The 21,166-nt window shown below is 37.8% G+C and overlaps 2 protein-coding genes across 3 annotated transcripts in view; both read right to left on the minus strand.

The window, feature by feature from the left end:
- Positions 1-6,187: 6,187 nt before the first annotated feature.
- On the minus strand, positions 6,188-9,031 carry LOC124368369. Its single transcript, XM_046825653.1, has 3 exons — positions 9,020-9,031; positions 7,397-8,202; positions 6,188-7,338 (listed from the first exon to the last, which is right to left on the minus strand). The coding sequence occupies exons 1-3, from the start codon at positions 9,029-9,031 to the stop codon at positions 7,221-7,223; spliced, it is 936 nt and encodes a 311-aa protein (XP_046681609.1). The 3' UTR covers positions 6,188-7,220.
- A 3,749-nt stretch (positions 9,032-12,780) lies between these two features.
- The window catches only part of LOC124368384 (kinase D-interacting substrate of 220 kDa B), a 149,931-nt gene continuing 141,545 nt past the window's right edge, over positions 12,781-21,166 (minus strand). For both annotated transcript variants that reach the window (XM_046825672.1, XM_046825673.1), the window contains one exon: positions 12,781-13,244. In XM_046825672.1, the coding sequence (XP_046681628.1) occupies positions 12,798-13,244 (447 nt within the window). In that variant the 3' untranslated portion in view covers positions 12,781-12,797. The remainder of the gene's footprint in view (positions 13,245-21,166) is intronic.

Here is a 21,166-nt window from a genome sequence, read left to right on the forward strand (position 1 = left end):
TCTACGATTCCACTCGGTGCCGACTCCATCTGCGTCCTCAGTCTTCTTTCGTTGCCTAATTTCTTGCCCTTGTCCCTCCATTCATTATCCGGAAGCCAGGTGATATCAATCTTCATTTGCTCCATCGTCCACTGCTTGCGCAATTTGAAGGGGAGCCTGAGGTTGTAAAGCAAGAACAGGCAGAGATATCCAAAGCCAGGTTGCCGGATGCAACTACCGGATTTCACCGCGCAGAGTGCACATTCGGGGCACTAGCCTAGATCCTGGGGTTCAGTTAATAGCAGGGCCGCCTCTTCCCGGACACTTGACTAGCGTTATCCGAGCCTGACCGTTGGTTGGATTCTGATTCCCATTGATCTTGATGGCACCTGGGTGTCACCCCTGGAGAGATACTTTCCAGTTCATTGGGGATCACCCGAACTAAGGTCAGCCCATCCCCTAGACCTCAGTTTATTATTACCACAACAAGCATTCCGAACTTAAGTACAATTCAAGCTAACATAACTGAACGGAATATCAGTTTTTTACAAGTTCCCTACTCGGCACCCGGCCATGACAGTTCTCTTGTCTGATCTTCCCCCTTTGCTACCGATAAGAGGCTCAAAAAGCGTTGTTGGAACAGCGTTTTCCTGTGGGCGATGTTCCCTCTCCTAGTGCGGAAAACAAATCTTTAGGTTGTCTCCCTTCACTGCGACTCTGAGCGGGACTGTGATAATACCCGGTTGGCCAAAGACATTTACAATATATACACGTTATTCTAAGTACGTGTTTGCTGTTCGCCCTTACAGAAAGCCACCTGGCCCTATCCAATGCCACCGTTGCAACAGTTAGGACATGGATCGGATACTTACGGCCACAATTTCAGATAGGTGGATGTGTGGAACTACACTCATCTCAGTCTTTTGAAAGACCAACTAGCGAAATAGGCCATTGTTGGAATTGTGGGAAAGCGCTCAATGCTAATTATTGCGGACGCCGTGTTTATCAACAAGAAAACCCATGAGTTTGGACCCAAACCAGCGAAATAACATGACGGCCTTATTAAAAGCCACGTTCATACTGACCTTTCATTAGCTTCGAGCCGTCGATAGCCACGGAACCCGGCTAGTCGGAGGACTACTGCCCGGACTTGGTCTGATGCTGTTCGAGGGATTCCGAACGTCATTCAGAAATATATACGCTCATTGATTTGTTTCAATACCATGACGTTGACCTTATTTTTCTTTTTCCTCGAAATTTATTTACCGTTCCAAATTATGACGTTTATCGTAACCGATAGGCCAATTCAAACTGGTGCTCTTCCATCTGGCGGGACTGCTATTCTTCTTTATCGTCGAGTTTCGCACCGCCACGTCAGACACCTAAACTTTGTTAGCGAAGTCACTACGGTTGCTGCTTCTTTCGGCTGACCTAAAATCTTTCTTTCCTCAATTTATAACCCTCCTCGTTCATGGATTACTCCTACTGAACTAGATCAGCGTTTTCCTTCTATCCGCTACCTTAGCTGGAGTTTTAATAACAGACGTGTTGATTGGGGCTCTAACCTGACAAAACACCGCTTCACATGTTTCGACGAGGCCGTATGTTTCTGTTTCTGCTACTCCAACTCATCTCCCACAAAATCCGTTCCACCATTCTTGCCCTGCATACTGATCTCCCGTACGTACTCACTGTTGGTTCCATCGCTGTCATTTCTCCAGATCACATAACGATGATTCTTATCCTGGAATCTCGTTCACTATTGTCTACCCCTGGAAGGCGCTCTAAGACAAATTGGACTAAGTTTAATAATTATCTAGCCGACCGTCCACTTCACGTTTCTGAAATTCCGTCCGCTGACGACCTTTACCAGTGCGTGTCTTCTCTCCAGGCTGTTGTGGCTACTTCCACGTCACCTGGTGGCCCTGTTCTGAGTATCTTCGGCGATTACCTGAATTCATTCAAGAAGAAGTGCGGCTATGCCGTCGGCTCCTGAGGCACGAGCAACGCTCCAGGTTTCCTGCGGACAGGGCTGCGTTTCAAGGCCAGTCTGATAAAGTTCAACGGCTTCTACAGGGACATTCTGCAGGGCGATAGAAGGACTTAATTGATATCCTCGACGCTGTGGACGATTCTCATTCCCTCTGGCGTCTACTTCACATGGAAGAACTATAGTCGGATGGACTACGTCAAGGTACCTCGGGATAGTGCTGACAGGCGGCTCTCGACAAAGGTTGCTGCAACCCGTAGAATCCAGACTGGCCGGGAGGCTTTCTTATCTCTTACTCCACTTCTTCGCCGGTCTTCGCCGCTTACCACCTCCTCCAAGCTGCTCCTTACACCTCGATCGTACGGCCATCCATCCCCTATACGCCAGCTCTGTGTGGTAAAACCAGCTAACTGCTATCCCTAGGAAACAGCTCGAGTCATTCCAATACAAGGCTGTTCGTTTCTTAAATGGAACACCTTGGTTTGTTCGAAACACTATCATGATGCGCTCCATTGGCATCCCGATGCTAGGCTACTACATCAAGACGCAAGCTTGGCACCTCGTTGAATCGGCTGATACCTCGGATTGGGGCCACATCTTCCCGTAAGGGCCCTACTCCACTGTAAAACCTGAGACGCCCCAGGGCATTGTCTGACGACACTTCCTAGACCTTTCACTCATCAAGACTTGCCGTCCATCCTCAACTCCGCCGACCACGTACATCTTCTTCATTGTTCACCTACTTGTTATCGCCTTGACTCCATTAACTAAACTTCCGCACTGTACCATTCTCCCCCAGCACTAAAGTGTATGCTGTAATACACCGATGCTTTGCTCTCCAGCAGTCATCGGAACATTTGTTTCAGAAGCTGCTGTGAAGAGAACCCTGTCTTCTAGGGTTCGGTTCAACTATAACAAAACATAAAACAACAAAAACATTACATTAATATGATTTAGTGTAGAATAAAAAATATACTTATACAATATAAATAACAATAAGCACTGACATAAAACAAAGTAAGTCCTCAACTAATGGGTAACATTTTTAGTTGCAAAAGTTGTTCAATAAAATAACAATAAAAAACCCTGAAAAAAGTTGTTTTTTAGATTTTATCACCCTGTACATTTACAGCAAGAAAAATAGAACATTTCTTTTAGTGATCTGTGACAAGAGACCTTTAGAATGAGGTACTACACGCCCCATCTTTACATTTTAAAATTTCCCTAAAACAACCCTTACTCCAAAAACAATCCCTGACAGATCTTTTGAGGGGTTCAAAATAAGTTATAATAATTAATAATTTTGTTTTTAATAATTCTTTTGCCAAAAAATAGGAGGGGTACAGTTGAAACTGAGTTTCTATTTTCACTTGTTATAACACTAGAACCAGAGGCCCAAGTGGTATGGTTCATCCTGTTTGTTGCTGACCAGTTAAACTAATGACTATGGCTTCTAATGGAACCAGAAATAATTTAGTTTGCAATTGTGCTAGAGAAAATCTCTTTTTAAGTTACCTGGGTCTCTCCTACGTCCTGGAGTCAGCCCTGATGTCCTGGTTACCTTGCTCAGGTATAGGGTTCCTCAGAGAATGTCTTAAGACCCGAACCCATGACATCACATTCTTGATCCATCCATGATTTTATAATGTTTCCGATCAGGTGAAAAATTAATGTTTCACTATTCTTGTTAAAATGAGCCTTCCCTCAATACCAGTTAAGTCCAAAGGTATAAAATTTTCAAATGTTTCAATGTAAAACATTTAGAACTGACTCACATAATGAACTGTTTTCTTAAAAATAGAGTTCAAACAAATCGAGTTGTGATCGATGAGATCAGAAATCAGTTAGTGTTAATGTACCGAGAACAGCAGATAAGAGTATTACAGAATAACCAAAGACTGGGGGTAACTCATGTCATGTGGATTCTCATATCATAGATTATGTGATCAGATCACATTCCACCCTGAGTTTCTCTATACAGATTTGCTAACAACCACAGATGTACATGTATGAATGGGGGTAACCTACATTGTGTGAATTCTCATTTCATAGATTATGTGATCAGATCACATTTCTCCCTGCGTTTCTCTATACAGATTTGTTAACAACCACAGATGTACATGTATGACTGGGGGTAACCTACATTGTGTGAATTCTCATTTCATAGATTATGTGATCAGATCACATTTCTCCCTGCGTTTCTCTATACAGATTTGTTAACAACCACAGATGTATATATATGAATGGGGGTAACCTACATTGTGTGAATTCTCATTTCATAGATTATGTGATCAGATCACATTTCTCCCTGCGTTTCTCTATACAGATTTGTTAACAACCACAGATGTACATGTATGAATGGGAGGTAACCTACATTGTGTGAATTCTCATTTCATAGATTATGTGATCAGATCACATTTCTCCCTGCGTTTCTCTATACAGATTTGCTAACAACCACAGATGTATATGTATGACTGGGGGTAACCTACATTGTGTGAATTCTCATTTCATAGATTATGTGATCAGATCACATTTCTCCCTGCGTTTCTCTATACAGATTTGCTAACAACCACAGATGTACATGTATGACTGGGGGTAACCTACATTGTGTGAATTCTCATTTCATAGATTATGTGATCAGATCACATTTCTCCCTGCGTTTCTCTATACAGATTTGCTAACAACCACAGATGTACATGTATGACTGGGGGTAACCTACATTGTGTGAATTCTCATTTCATAGATTATGTGATCAGATCACATTTCTCCCTGCGTTTCTCTATACAGATTTGCTAACAACCACAGATGTACATGTATGACTGGGGGGTAACCTACATTGTGTGAATTCTCATTTCATAGATTATGTGATCAGATCACATTTCTCCCTGCGTTTCTCTATACAGATTTGCTAACAACCACAGATGTACATGTATGACTGGGGGTAACCTACATTGTGTGAATTCTCATTTCATAGATTATGTGATCAGATCACATTTCTCCCTGCGTTTCTCTATACAGATTTGCTAACAACCACAGATGTACATGTATGACTGGGGGTAACCTACATTGTGTGAATTCTCATTTCATAGATTATGTGATCAGATCACATTTCTCCCTGCGTTTCTCTATACAGATTTGCTAACAACCACAGATGTACATGTATGACTGGGGGTAACCTACATTGTGTGAATTCTCATTTCATAGATTATGTGATCAGATCACATTTCTCCCTGCGTTTCTCTATACAGATTTGCTAACAACCACAGATGTACATGTATGACTGGGGGTAACCTACATTGTGTGAATTCTCATTTCATAGATTATGTGATCAGATCACATTTCTCCCTGCGTTTCTCTATACAGATTTGCTAACAACCACAGATGTACATGTATGACTGGGGGTAACCTACATTGTGTGAATTCTCATTTCATAGATTATGTGATCAGATCACATTTCTCCCTGCGTTTCTCTATACAGATTTGCTAACAACCACAGATGTACATGTATGACTGGGGGTAACCTACATTGTGTGAATTCTCATTTCATAGATTATGTGATCAGATCACATTTCTCCCTGCGTTTCTCTATACAGATTTGCTAACAACCACAGATGTACATGTATGACTGGGGGTAACCTACATTGTGTGAATTCTCATTTCATAGATTATGTGATCAGATCACATTTTTCCCTGCGTTTCTCTATACAGATTTGCTAACAACCACAGATGTACATGTATGACTGGGGGTAACCTACATTGTGTGAATTCTCATTTCATAGATTATGTGATCAGATCACATTTTTCCCTCAGTTTCTCTATACAGATTTGCTAACAACCACAGATGTACATGTATGAATGGGGGTAACCTACATTGTGTGAATTCTCATTTCATAGATTATGTGATCAGATCACATTTCTCCCTGCGTTTCTCTATACAGATTTGCTAACAACCACAGATGTACATGTATGAATGGGGGTAACCTACATTGTGTGAATTCTCATTTCATAGATTATGTGATCAGATCACATTTCTCCCTGCGTTTCTCTATACAGATTTGCTAACAACCACAGATGTACATGTATGAATGGGGGTAACCTACATTGTGTGAATTCTCAACTTACAAACCCAAAATTGTGATGACATGTGATGACTGCCATTCTCAGATACCCAGGAGACATCTTTTCAGTAAAACCAAAAGGGTTGACAAAAAACATTAATATTTTTATTACAAAGTATATTTATTCATACTAAACTCTAATGCAAAAAACATTTACAGTTAGACTGACTAGTATAAACCCACTATTGGTCCAACATCCGTATTAAAATACAACTTGTATTCACTGCCTGAATAAAACAAATATCAGATTGCGAGTTAAGCTGTAAGTTTTAAATAATTATTATCCTCACATAATGTTACACATTTTTCATAATCTTCATAAAATGCTGAAACTTACAAGCATAACTAAATCACATTAATGTTTCTACATACCTCATTATAGTAATCTAAAAGGCACCTTATATCATCACAAGGAATAAAGAATTATTAAAATTTGCAGAGCAAATGCAAATTGTTTATACTTAAATGTGACTAAAAGCAAATATTTCAGCGTCTACACAAGCCTCTCCACTAGAAACTGAAATCTGTTAAGTAAGTGTAAATGCTCTAATTGTACAAACTTCTCAGCTGTGAAGCGTTGATTCTGAGCTTAATGTAAAGTGATATTTATAATTATATTTAAATACTTAAGTCTTGTGAGCTTGCATCATGTTTTACGCAATAACAAGTGAATATTGAATCTTCGTCGGTATTTATTTGTAAACACCTTTAAAAGAAGCACAATCCACATCTATTTCTTGCACCAACATTTTCACAAACTACTTTAACTTTCACAATTAATTTATGAAATCATGTTTACAAGAAATTTATAATTAGTTGTAAATTACTATTAAACTTTCCTGATTTGATAATGTGATTACAAAAGTAGATGCACTATTTATTCTATTAGTCTCAATGTGACGTGCTTATTGGGACAATAAAGTATTTATTTGTGTATTCTGGGAGGCCCAAGTCCCATGCCTCTTTATTCCAGGGGAATAAGGTCCTATTACCCTTCTTTTTTTTAATTTTTACGTGTTTTACAAGAAATTTTGAAACGTGGATCTAATCTTTGGGACATAAAATGAATTAAGAGAAAAAAGATTATTATCTTTGTGTTAATTTCATTTTCTTTTAAAACATTCTAAAAATGTTCACTTCTGCCCACCACTAAACTGATTGTGCACCTGCCTGTTACTGAAATCAATGTGCAATTGCCTGCCACTGAACTGAATATGCACCTGCCTGTTACTGAAATGAATGTGCAATTGCCTGCTAATGAACTTAATGTGCATGCACCTGCATGTTACTGAAATGAATGTGCAATTACCTGCCACTGAACTTAATGTGCACCTGCCTGTTACTGAAATGAATGTGCAATTGCCTGCCACTGAACTGAATGTGCACCTGCCTGTTACTGAAAAGAATGTGCAATTGCCTGCCACTGAACTGAATGTGCACCTGCCTGTTACTGAAATGAATGTGAAATTGCCTGCCACTGAACTGAATGTGCACCTGCCTGTTACTGAAATGAATGTGCAATTGCCTGCCACTGAACTGAATGTGCACCTGCCTGTTACTGAAATGAATGTGAAATTGCCTGCCACTGAACTGAATGTGCACCTGCCTGTTACTGAAAAGAATGTGCAATTGCTGTTCACTGAACTGAATGTGCACCTGCCTGTTACTGAAATGAATGTGCAACTGCCTGCCACTGAACTTAATGTGCACCTGCCTGTTACTGAAAAGAATGTGCAATTGCCGTTCACTGAACTGAATGTGCACCTGCCTGTTACTGAAATAAATGTGCAATTGCCTGCCACTGAACTGAATGTGCACCTGCCTGTTACTGAAATGAATGTGCAATTGCCTGCCACTGAACTGAATGTGCACCTGCCTGTTACTGAAATGAATGTGCAACTGCCTGCCACTGAACTGAATGTGCACCTGCCTGTTACTGAAAAGAATGTGCAATTGCCTTTCACTGAACTGAATGTGCACCTGCCTGTTACTGAACTTAATGTGCACCTGCCTGTTACTGAAAAGAATGTGCAATTGCCGTTCACTGAACTGAATGTGCACCTGCCTGTTACTGAAAAGAATGTGAAATTGCCGTTCACTGAACTGAATGTGCACCTACCTGTTACTGAAATGAATGTGCAATTGCCTGCCACTGAACTGAATGTGCACCTGCCTGTTACTGAAAAGAATGTGCAATTGCCTGCCACTGAACTGAATGTGCACCTGCCTGTTACTGAAATGAATGTGCAATTGCTGTTCACTGAACTGAATGTGCACCTGCCTGTTACTGAAAAGAATGTGCAATTGCCGTTCACTGAACTGAATGTGCACCTGCCTGTTACTGAAATGAATGTGCAATTGCCTGCCACTGAACTTAATGTGCACCTGCCTGTTACTGAAAAGAATGTGCAATTGCCGTTCACTGAACTGAATGTGCACCTGCCTGTTACTGAAATGAATGTGCAATTGCCTGCCACTGAACTGAATGTGCACCTGCCTGTTACTGAAATTAATGTGCAACTGCCTGCCACTGAACTTAATGTTACATTTTATGGCTACATCCAATTTTTGCATTTAGGTGGATGTTACGAATGCAAATATCATTTTTAAATCAATGTTTTTATTTTAATAGATTTATTCAGTCTAATAATTATATGTTACCAAATGAAAGAACTGGTCAAAGGACTTTAATTTGTTGGTCCATAATCCATGAATGTACAGATAAAGTTATTACGTGATATTGCGCCTAGAGCTTCGCTGGACTGTGTGACAGGAACAGCTGTTTATAATACAGTGGAGTCCTGCTAATCCGAACACGTTTAATCCGAACATCCGGTTAACCTGAACTGCCACTACTGCAGACTACACTGTAATGTGCATCTGTTCTATGAGTCCGTGTGTGTAATTTTGGTTCGCGAGGGAAGGAGAGTACAGTTTGGTCCATAGCGTGTGAACATGTACAATGTACGCTCACATTGTATAACAGTAGAACTCACACTACTGCGGTGTACTTTAACTTACTAACTTTGCTTAGTATTTGCAGTCCAACACATTTTTTGCATGAATTACAGTACTACAGTCAGAAAACGTATTCTAAAAACAATGTTAATAATTAACAAAAAAAATAGACCCATCCTCATGCTTAAAACTGTGTTTTTCTGTTATTCCGGCAAACCCGAAAAATCACGTAATCCGAACTGAGTTCAGTTCCAATTAGTTCGGATCAACGGGACTCCAGTATGACATCGTACCTCTAAGCTATAACTGTTGCTTTTCTTTCAAGTCAGGCTAACAAATTACATTTTTTCAAACTAAAAAGAACTTCCAAAATCCTACTACTAAGATTCTACTTTTATGAAGAACCATCTTCAGTTAAGAGATAATAAACCAAATAATAGACGATATTTAAGTTATTTCTTTGAGAAATATGTCACTTACACTGACTCAACAGTTGTATAAATTTATTAAAAATAAATATTGGTTTAATCTTTTGACAAATTAATTTACATAACAAATCACACATGAATATTTATCCTATTGATAATGGGAACACCATTACACAAACTGATGTTTTATATTAAATCAAATAGGATAAAAACTAACAGTCACATACACTGATGTACTAAATATGCATTTTTTAATTAAAAATCCTTAATATTTAGGTTATTTTTTACACCTGTTCAACTCTTTATCTTTCGCTAATGAAAACTTTTTTATAACTGACTTCTCATCAAAGAATTCCAATTTATTGTTTACAAAAATACTTTGATTATACATGACAGGTGGTGAACTGAGGTGCGAGAAGCAGTTGAGGTTATTTCATTACATAATTGGCTAGTTAATTAATTATCTTCTGGCTAGGCTTTCTCACATGAGCACAAAATAGTTAGGGTTAATTAAATCTATAGTTAAAGGTTAATTGATTGTCTAATTACTAGACAATCATCCTCTCAATGTGAAACATAATTTACATTTACTAATGTAGAATTATTTAGTTTCACACAGTTAAATGTATGAAACTCAATAAGTACAAAGCTATAGTAAGTACTTATTGACTAGATTTAACAATTTAAATTCCAACTAATAATACAACATATAAAAATGCAAAATTACACTAAATATTCCTTAACTAGTTATACATAATGAAACTGGAACAATAACTTACATAACATGAACTACGTAAATACAGTAATTAATAAACAATTGTTTACGTTTATCTGTAAAAATATATACCGTATTTAAAGTAAGAAAATAACTCTAGCACTCCTATAAACTAAACAATGATGTTCCATCAGTCATTGGAAATTGCAAGTATACAAATTTTCAAAAGTAACTTTTTAAAGTTTTAAAATGTTTGTATCAAATAATAAAACTATATTCATAAAGACATTATGCCGATGACACTATGTAATCTGAAAAAGGAAAAGTGTGTGAGATTCAACTAAACCAATTTTTTTGTTAATATAATATGATGGGGAAAACGTTAAATGTTTTTGTTATTTTTCCTCTACATTGAACATTTTCTACATAAATACATATAAAATGTAGTAGTCTATATATTATGTAATGTATTTATGCAGAAAATCCCAGAATATTATTATAAAATAATTAGAAGAAAATAAATTGTAATAAAACATATCACATTTTTTTAAATCAATTTTTTATACATGTACTAGGAGAATGGTTTTCATATTGGCTAAGTTCATAATTTTTCATTAGGTTCAAAATATTGAAACAGCTCCAAAAACAAAAGGTTTCGCTAACCTCATGATTCAATTCATTCCTCTAATAAACAAAATTTCCCATTGATAGAACATTGATTGAATAACAAAGTGCTGTTTATAAAGAAACGCACAGTAAATATATAACAAAGAAGTTAATATTATTAGATAACACATAACAATATATGTTAAATCAACCCCACTCAAGATTTAAATAAGTACAATTTTATATATTAGATTTAATTCCTGCAAAGAAATACCCAAGAAATAGATTTCTGAGGTAATCAACATTAAAGCTTACAACATTTATGCTCACGGAATACAAATAACAAGACGTACAAGGAGCTCATGAGGATATAATATTATCACAAAATTATTTAAAACTAAAAGACTCTAAACCGCTCTATATTATTATAATATAAAATACATCGATGATCACATGATTAAATTCATTGGGAATAAAAAATAAATAAATTCAATAAAAGTACAATGCATAACAAAATGCATAAAAGATTGGTTTAACATTTATACTATAACATTCAGCATGCACTTGTGAAACACGCCATATTTCCAATATTTGGTAAAACATGTAATAGTTTAAATATTGTAAGTCACAAATGTAGAAGTTTGCCATTTCCTGATTGAGACATTTTTATACAACTGTAATCCTTAGAAAATTGATCTTCAATTTAAATTCTATGACATTCACACAATTCGAAATGGAAAGTACAAATACTTTTTTGTCATTACAATAAAACCAATGAAAACAGTAGCTTTTCATAAAATTGGTAGTTTCATATGACTGATGTCAACATAAAAAATTGCAGATTCCTAATTTTGTAAGCACAAAAAATTAATAATTCTAAACACAATCTAATGTGTGAATTCTGCTTTCTCTCTGTTACTTTGCAGTGCGATAAAAATATCTTCCATACTATAATAAAGTTAAATATTGTAGTTGGAGTCATCCCACGGAGATTGTACCTCTACTCACTGTCCACAGCATCCTGGCTGGACAGGCTGGTGACCAGTCTGCTGGAGATGGGAGAAGTATCACAAGTTACACAGTGGTCTCCGGATCATCCCACGGAGATTGTACCTCGTCCTCACTGTCCACGGCATCCTGGCTGGACAGGCTGGTGACCAGTCTGCTGGAGATGGGAGAAGTATCACAAGTTACACAGTGGTCTCCGGATCATCCCACGGAGATTGTACCTCGTCCTCACTGTCCACGGCATCCTGGCTGGACAGGCTGGTGACCAGTCTGCTGGAGATGGGAGAAGTATCACAAGTTACACAGTGGTCTCCGGATCATCCCTCGGAGATTGTACCTCGTCCTCACTGTCCACGGCATCCTGGCTGGACAGGCTGGTGACCAGTCTGCTGGAGATGGGAGAAGTATCACAAGTTACACAGTGGTCTCCGGATCATCCCCACGGAGATTGTACCTCGTCCTCACTGTCCACGGCATCCTGGCTGGACAGGCTGGTGACCAGTCTGCTGGAGATGGGAGAAGTATCACAAGTTACACAGTGGTCTCCGGATCATCCCTCGGAGATTGTACCTCGTCCTCACTGTCCACGGCATCCTGGCTGGACAGGCTGGTGACCAGTCTGCTGGAGATGGGAGAAGTATCACAAGTTACACAGTGGTCTCCGGATCATCCCTCGGAGATTGTACCTCGTCCTCACTGTCCACGGCATCCTGGCTGGACAGGCTGGTGACCAGTCTGCTGGAGATGGGAGAAGTATCACAAGTTACACAGTGGTCTCCGGATCATCCCACGGAGATTGTACCTCGTCCTCACTGTCCACGGCATCCTGGCTGGACAGGCTGGTGACCAGTCTGCTGGAGATGGGAGAAGTATCACAAGTTACACAGTGGTCTCCGGATCATCCCTCGGAGATTGTACCTCGTCCTCACTGTCCACGGCATCCTGGCTGGACAGGCTGGTGACCAGTCTGCTGGAGATGGGAGAAGTATCACAAGTTACACAGTGGTCTCCGGATCATCCCACGGAGATTGTACCTCGTCCTCACTGTCCACGGCATCCTGGCGGGACAGGCTGGTGACCAGTCTACTGGAGAGACGGATCTCTTCTTGGCAGCTGGTGGGGTAGAGTGGGGAGCCACTGTAGCCCTGGGGTCCGTCATGGCAAGGGGACAGGTCCGAGCTCGGGGGTGAGGCGAACGCTCGGTTAGCAAAGTCAGCGTTGTGTGTGGGAGAAGAGAGTTCGCTCATGAGTGGTGTACTCTCATCGTCGCTCGACTGGTCCGTGGTGTTGTACCGGACTGAACGGTTGAGGGTCTCCACAGAACCAGCCGGTGTAATGGTTACAGCCGGCGCTGACACCAATGTGTTGCGCCGGGAACCGAGCAAAGATGAGGCCACCTTACTCAGAGTGGAGGTCGAGAACGATGGCATTTTTCCTGTCCCCTGTAGAACAAATCAGCTACATAAATTTAAATTCGTACTAACAAAGAGGATGATGACATTTTCCTTGGTCATTTCCTATGTTAAAGGGAAGGAACAAAGTTTTACCACAAGAAACAACTTCAAAATTTATAACAGAGTGTTGGATATTTGCTATCATTATCATTAATAGCCAATATTAAAAAAGAATCAATTATAAAAGCTAAACAAATTGCAGCAATCACAGAAACATAAGCAATAAAACTGAACCACAGCACAGTATGACTTGTGTCTGGTCTCTCCCCTCCCAACCACTGCTGCACAGGGCACCTGTACTTGACAGCCTTGCCTCAGGTTAATAAGGTTGAACCTCTTATGTACAGATTATTCTGTTGTCAAATCTTTTACTTTGGCAAATTGATTGCCACATTATGATTTCTGCTTGTCTACCTCATATATTTGGTATTTTACACCAGGAGAAAAGGATTTATTAAAATCCTTGAAAGTAGTTTTCTACTTTTGTAACATAATGATGGCAAAAGTCTGAAATATTTTTATACTTTCAAATCATTTGTTGTCACTAATACACTAATTGGCATTATGATACATTACAGAACAGTGAGGTGAGCATCTCCATCATGGGCTCCAGGCACATTTGCATTACATCAGTGTTCAGTAACGGCTCAATGAACATTGTTCATGTAATCAGTGAAAATTATTTTGTTTTTTTTTTGTACTTACTTTAATTTCTTAAACGTTTTAATAAAAAAACAAGTTGTTATCAAATTATCTTAAACATAATGTTTTAATATAGTGATGGTCATCTAAATTTGGTCCATCAGAATGTAGAGGACAACTAAATGTTGTGTAATTTTGTTAACTCCAAAAACAAGATGAAATATTTAACAATTAGTTAGTCAGCATTTCTAATGTTATTATCCACATACAAACATACAAGTACAATCACAATAAAATAAAAAGTAGGTGGATGTAGTTAGAAACTAAACAAAACTGCAATATTAGATTTCATATAATTTTGACATGCTACTTTTGTGTCAAAATACATTTTATACCAACATTTTAATTTGTTTGAATTAATAATTTTACAAAACACTGCCCAAGAACCATGCACCGATTACTGTTAATATACCATTCTGACAATTGATGACAGGATATAGGTTTTCTTAAGGAAATAGCTTGAATAAATTTAAATGTTATAATAACAAGATATACCAAAAGTCCTACTCGCATAACATGTATCACACAAAACACAAAATAATAAACCAAAATACTATTTACATGTATTTTTATAAGTATAATAAACACTAGTAAATCATAAATGACAATAACTGTTAATTGTTTTTGTTAGGACTCCTAAAGGCAAAAGTATGTTTGTATTTATATATACATATACATTGTTAAATTCTTGTATATGATATTATTCTGTATGATACAATGAAGAAAGACCAAACAAATCATAAATAACAGAATTTAGTCTGTTATACTGGCTTTGATGGTACTCCACAGAGCAAGAGCAGGTCCTCAATTTTCAACTGAGTATGTTGTAACACAGGGACAGCTGGAATCTGCTGCAGAATATAATATATCTCTATTGCACATTTGATTGGAGAACAAAGCAAAGGTCATAAATATTTATATTATAATTCATGTATGTGTCAGTGTTTGTCAAAAGTTGTGTGTCCTCAATTGAACAAACTCTTCGATAGTGCAGGTTGACGCTCCAGCAGCCAGTATCTCGAGGAAGTTATAAAGCTGTTCTCTGGGAATCCTCTTACGGTTTTGGGTAGAATGTTGAAGAATATTGCTGCGATATGAAAGCTTCTTCTCAAATAGGCTGAGTTGATGTTGATGTAGGAGGAAGTTACTCTTGTGTTTGGTGTCGTGGATGTGTCTATCGCCAGTCCTCGCTTGCCCTGTTTTTATTGTAAAGATGATTGTCTCATGAATGTAGTTCTACAATGCTAAGCATGTGTCCAATGGTCTTAGTCCTTTAGAGCTCTAATAGTCCTCTTTTGTATAACAAGCAAAGTTGCTAATTTATGTCACTTTTTTTACTGCATTGAATTTACGACAAAGTTGATTAATATGATATGCCCAAGATAAGTTTTGCTCCAAAGTTAGTCCTAGGTATTTTCTGTATTCTGTTGCAGTTACTTCTGACAGGCCATGGGTAATGGTTTTGAGAATTAGTGAAAATTAGCTGTTGGATTATTCATTCATTTAATACCAAATCAATTAGGTAGCAGTATTGCTTAGCCATGTTCAAAGACATGATTAGCCTATGAGGTATTTGTAATTTTTTTCATTGGTTGAGTATATACAAGACTGGTCCAAGAACAGAACCTTGCAGCACTCCCCTGCTCACTGATAGTTGTTCGGATTTTTCTTTTGCTGCAGTGTTATTTGTTACTCATACTACAAATAACACTGTGGCAAAAGTAAAATGTCTACTAAATGTACTGTCTATATGTATCTGAAGAGACGAAACAATGTCAAAACAGCTTCACTAGTGGAATATCTACTGTACTGCTTTCAAAAGGAAGCTAATGCATAGTGCATACCACAGAGTGGTGCCTTAGCAGCCTATGAGGTGGGGAGACAGAGTTTTTAACGGAAAACTTGCGAACACCTGGTTGAATCTAAAAAGTAGAGACTCCACCTAGTAAAGCTGTTTTGACAGATTCCAGATGTCACTGTGTTACAGCGTACTCAGTTGAAGACTGACAGCTCTTACTAACCAAACAAATGCTTCTCACTCTTCGTGCTCCTTCTGTGGGGATTGTGCATAACAATTCCATGTTCTGTACTATTATTTCACTTTTATTTTATTTTTTTACAATTTTTACTAGTGACTTTAATATGTAACAATAAATTTATGTATTATTGAATAAGTTACACTTTTTGATTACCAATAAAATACTACCAAACTCATTAACACACAAACACATTTTGTAAATTCTATTTCAATATACGGTAACAAATTTATAATTTTTTTTAATTCCTCACAATTTAATAAAAAAGGAAGACCCCACTTAAGTGATATAAATAAACCATTGTGTTTCCTTCACTACCAAATTATAAAGGAGTTATAAAAGTTTTACACGTTACTTATGGATTATTAGAAAGATGATTGATGGACCAATTAACTCGCTCTGTTTCTGTGCAAATGGGAACAATATTGTAATAACTGGATCTAATCAGAGATAAGCGGTAAGAGACTATTACATTAAACTTGTTCTGTCTCTGTGTAGATGGGAACAATATTGTAATAACTGGGTCTAATCAGAGATAAGTGGTAAGAGACTATTACATTAAACTCGTTCTGTCTCTGTGCAGATGGGAACAATATTGTAATAACTGGGTCTAATCAGATATAAGCGATAGGAGACTATTACATTAAACTCATTCTGTCTCTGTGTACATGGGAACAATATTGTAATAACTGGGTACAATCAGAGACAAGCGGTAAGAGACTATTACATTAAACTCGTTCTGTTTCTGTGCAGATGGGAACAATATTGTAATAACTGGGTCTAATCAGAGATAAGCAGAAGGATACTACTTCCTTTCCTCCCTAAAAACAAATTTTTTGACAAGAAGAATGTTCATTTAATAAATCTAAAACACAAGTTGTGTAAGTTTCTACTTTTCCAGTTTGTTAAAAACTCGCATGAAAATGATCAGAAACTATTTTTTACCACTATTTTTTATCGCTTTGATGTTATTGTATAATTTTCAAATGTTGTAATCCAGCTATCTTGAAACCTTGTGAAACATTAAATGTGTTATAAAATGATATGAGAATTCAAACGCTATTTCCTGTTTGTTCCATGATGCTTCATAGGTGAGATACAATCATCGTTTTGAAGGACTGGTATCTTGAATTTTCTAATTTGTTAAAGTGACTTTTGAAGTACAAGATATACTTACAATGTTATTCAAGTTAAAGCTTTGTATATAGCTTTATCCAAGGAAAATACTTTTTATGCCAAATTTTAGTTTATATAAATAAAAAATCACAGCAGCTGTCGTGTTCACAAACCCACATCATATTGTATAAGCCTATAAATTTGCTGATTACGCTGGTTTTGTGTATAGGAGTAATGGCCATGAAAACATAAACAAATAACATGGAAATTGTCATGAGAACGATTGCAATGGGCAGAGTTTAACAATAAACATAACTGCAGCATGCAGTCACTTAGTATGACTTACTATGCATTAATACTCTCTTGACTAATACAATAAATCAGAAACTGTAATATTATTTTTAAATAATAACGAAATTCAAACATTTTTGTAGACTACATTTTATATAAAATGATTTTTGTGCTGTTAAGAGATCTTTGCTTTACATATAATTGTAGAATAAAGGAGCTTATTACTTTAAAATGACAAAGTAATGAAAGAATGCTTTGAGTGCAGGGTAAAATGTTTTTTTCTGTGAAAAAACTTATATAACGAGAAATTGTGAAGGACATGCTTTACACCTCAGATAAGTACAATTGTGAACAATGTTAGGGGGATACAGCCTTTGAGGTGGAAGTTTAATGCTTCTGGCTTGTGGAAATCTCACATGACATGAGTTTTACAAAAAAAAACAAACACAGCCACAATACCCTTCTATAAAGAACACAACTAAAGCTATATACAACCAGATTTTAGCGACAACACGAAATGTAATGTTAACCAGCAGATCCAAAAGTACAAAAGCTCTCAAGATGTCCAGACTACAATACTCGTATATACCTTGACCACCTCAGTCAGTCTATCGCCTTGTCCACTAACAGTCCTCCTGAAAATTGAATTCTTATTATACTACACTGTATTCATATCTTCTGGTTCTGGCTGTCAAAACTATACAACTGAATAGATGAAAACAACATATGTACGTATGTATCACAAATTACTTACATATATATATATATATCCCTATGTATCAACCAACTAAGAAAGTATTTTTTTCTGTGCTGGCATGATTTTTTGTTGATGACTGCGCTTCTTGTGAAAATTAATATTTATGAACAAAAAATCAAGTTTTGAACTTGTTACTTACATAGTTATTTTAAAAGAAAATTGGAACTGGGCTGGAAAAAAATGTAATTTAGATATTTTAAAGCCTAAGAGATATTTTAAAATGGAGCTTTATTACCATCAACAATTCAATATGTGAATACTAATTTAAATAATTGTATTTAATCATCATGGTATATACAATATAATTTTTATTTTATTAATGTTGAATATCTAATCTTATTATAAAAGTATTTTAAATAGACAGTGCACAATCGTCTTCAAACATAAAAATGTCCTTACTTCCACTAAAATTGTATTAACACTTTTTTATCTTTTTTAAGTTACTGAAATATAACATGTTACTTGTACATTCATATTATACCCAAAATATACACATAACCATTAACAATTAAATAACTCTTATCTTTCAATGATTAGAATTGGAGATTTCAAGTAGTGGTAAAAAATAAAATAAATTATTTCCATTTTTTGCTATGAGCCAGGTAGTTTTGTTTTAGAATAAGCAAATTGAGACATTCTACTTTGTTACCGCAAGTTTGCAAAGTACTCAGAAAGGTAAGGCCTGTTCCACTAGATTCCAGTCAACTCTACTTTGTTACCGCAAGTTTGCAGAGTACTCAGAAGGTAAGGCCTGTTCCACTAGATTCCTGTCAACTCTACTTTGTTACCGCAAGTTTGCAAAGTACTCAGAAGGTAAGGCCTGTTCCACTAGATTCCTGTCAACTCTACTTTGTTACCGCAAGTTTTGCAGAGTACTCAGAAGGTAAGGCCTGTTCCACTAGATTCCTGTCAACTCTACTTTGTTACCGCAAGTTTGCAGAGTACTCAGAAGGTAAGGCCTGTTCCACTAGATTCCAGTCAACTCTACTTTGTTACCACAAGTTTGCAAAGTACTCAGAAGGTAAGGCCTGTTCCACTAGATTCCAGTCAACCCTACTTTGTTACCATAAGTTTGCAAAGTACTCAGAAGGTAAGGCCTGTTCCACTAGATTCCTGTCAACTCTACTTTGTTACCATAAGTTTGCAGACTACTCGGAAGATAGGGCCTGTTCCACTAGATCCTGTCAACTCTACTTTGTTACCGCAAGTTTGCAGAGTACTCAGAAGGTAAGGCCTGTTCCACTAGATTCCTGTCAACTCTACTTTGTTACCATAAGTTTGCAGACTACTCGGAAGATAGGGCCTGTTCCACTAGATTCCTGTCAACTCTACTTTGTTACCATAAGTTTGCAGACTACTCGGAAGATAGGGCCTGTTCCACTAGATCCTGCCAACTCCACTTTGTTACCGCAAGTTTGCAAAGTACTCAGAAGGTAAGGCCTGTTCCACTAGATTCCAGTCAACTCTACTTTGTTACCGCAAGTTTGCAGAGTACTCAGAAGGTAAGGGCCTGTTCCACTAGATTCCTGTCAACTCTACTTTGTTACCGCAAGTTTGCAGAGTACTCAGAAGGTAAGGCCTGTTCCACTAGATTCCTGTCAACTCTACTTTGTTACCGCAAGTTTGCAGAGTACTCAGAAGGTAAGGCCTGTTCCACTAGATTCCTGTCAACTCTACTTTGTTACCGCAAGTTTGCAGAGTACTCAGAAGGTAAGGCCTGTTCCACTAGATTCCTGTCAACTCTACTTTGTTACCGCAAGTTTTCAGAGTACTCAGAAGGTAAGGCCTGTTCCAATAGATCCTGTCAACTCTACTTTGTTACCGCAAGTTTGCAGAGTACTCAGAAGGTAAGGCCTGTTCCACTAGATTCCTGTCAACTCTACTTTGTTACCGCAAGTTTGCAAAGTACTCAGAAAGTAAGGCCTGTTCCACTAGATTCCAGTCAACCCTACTTTGTTACCCATAAGTTTGCAGACTACTCGGAAGATAGGGCCTGTTCCACTAGATTCCTGTCAACTCTACTTTGTTACCGCAAGTTTGCAGAGTACTCAGAAGTAAGGCCTGTTCCACTAGATTCCTGTCAACTCTACTTTGTTACCGCAAGTTTGCAGAGTACTCAGAAGGTAAGGCCTGTTCCACTAGATTCCTGTCAACTCTACTTTGTTACCGCAAGTTTGCAGAGTACTCAGAAGGTAAGGCCTGTTCCACTAGATTCCTGTCAACTCTACTTTGTTACCGCAAGTTTGCAGAGTACTCAGAAGGTAAGGCCTGTTCCACTAGATTCCAGTCAACCCTACTTTGTTACCGCAAGTTTGCAGAGTACTCAGAAGGTAAGGCCTGTTCCACTAGATTCCTGTCAACTCTACTTTGTTACCGCAAGTTTGCAGAGTACTCAGAAGGTAAGGCCTGTTCCACTAGATTCCTGTCAACTCTACTTTGTTACCGCAAGTTTGCAGAGTACTCAGAAGGTAAGGCCTGTTCCACTAGATTCCAGTCAACCCTACTTTGTTACCATAAGTTTGCAGACTACTCAGAAGATAGGGCCTGTTCCACTAGATCCTGTCAACTCTACTTTGTTACCGCAAGTTTGCAGACTACTCGGAAGATAGGGCCTGTTCCACTAGATCCTGTCAACTCTACTTTGTTACCGCAAGTTTGCAGAGTACTCAGAAGGTAAGGTCTGTTCCACTAGATTCCTGTCAACTCTACTTTGTTACCGCAAGTTTGCAGAGTACTCAGAAGGTAAGGTCTGTTCCACTAGATTCCTGTCAACTCTACTTTGTTACCGCAAGTTTGCAGAGTACTCAGAAGGTAAGGCCTGTTCCACTAGATTCCTGTCAACCTCTACTTTGTTACCGCAAGTTTGCAGAGTACTCAGAAGGTAAGGCCTGTTCCACTAGATTCCTGTCAACTCTACTTTGTTACCGCAAGTTTGCAGAGTACTCAGAAGGTAAGGTCTGTTCCACTAGATTCCTGTCAACTCTACTTTGTTACCGCAAGTTTGCAGA

The sequence above is a fragment of the Homalodisca vitripennis genome, chromosome 8 (assembly GCF_021130785.1).
Source record: "Homalodisca vitripennis isolate AUS2020 chromosome 8, UT_GWSS_2.1, whole genome shotgun sequence".
NCBI lineage: Eukaryota > Metazoa > Arthropoda > Insecta > Hemiptera > Cicadellidae > Homalodisca > Homalodisca vitripennis.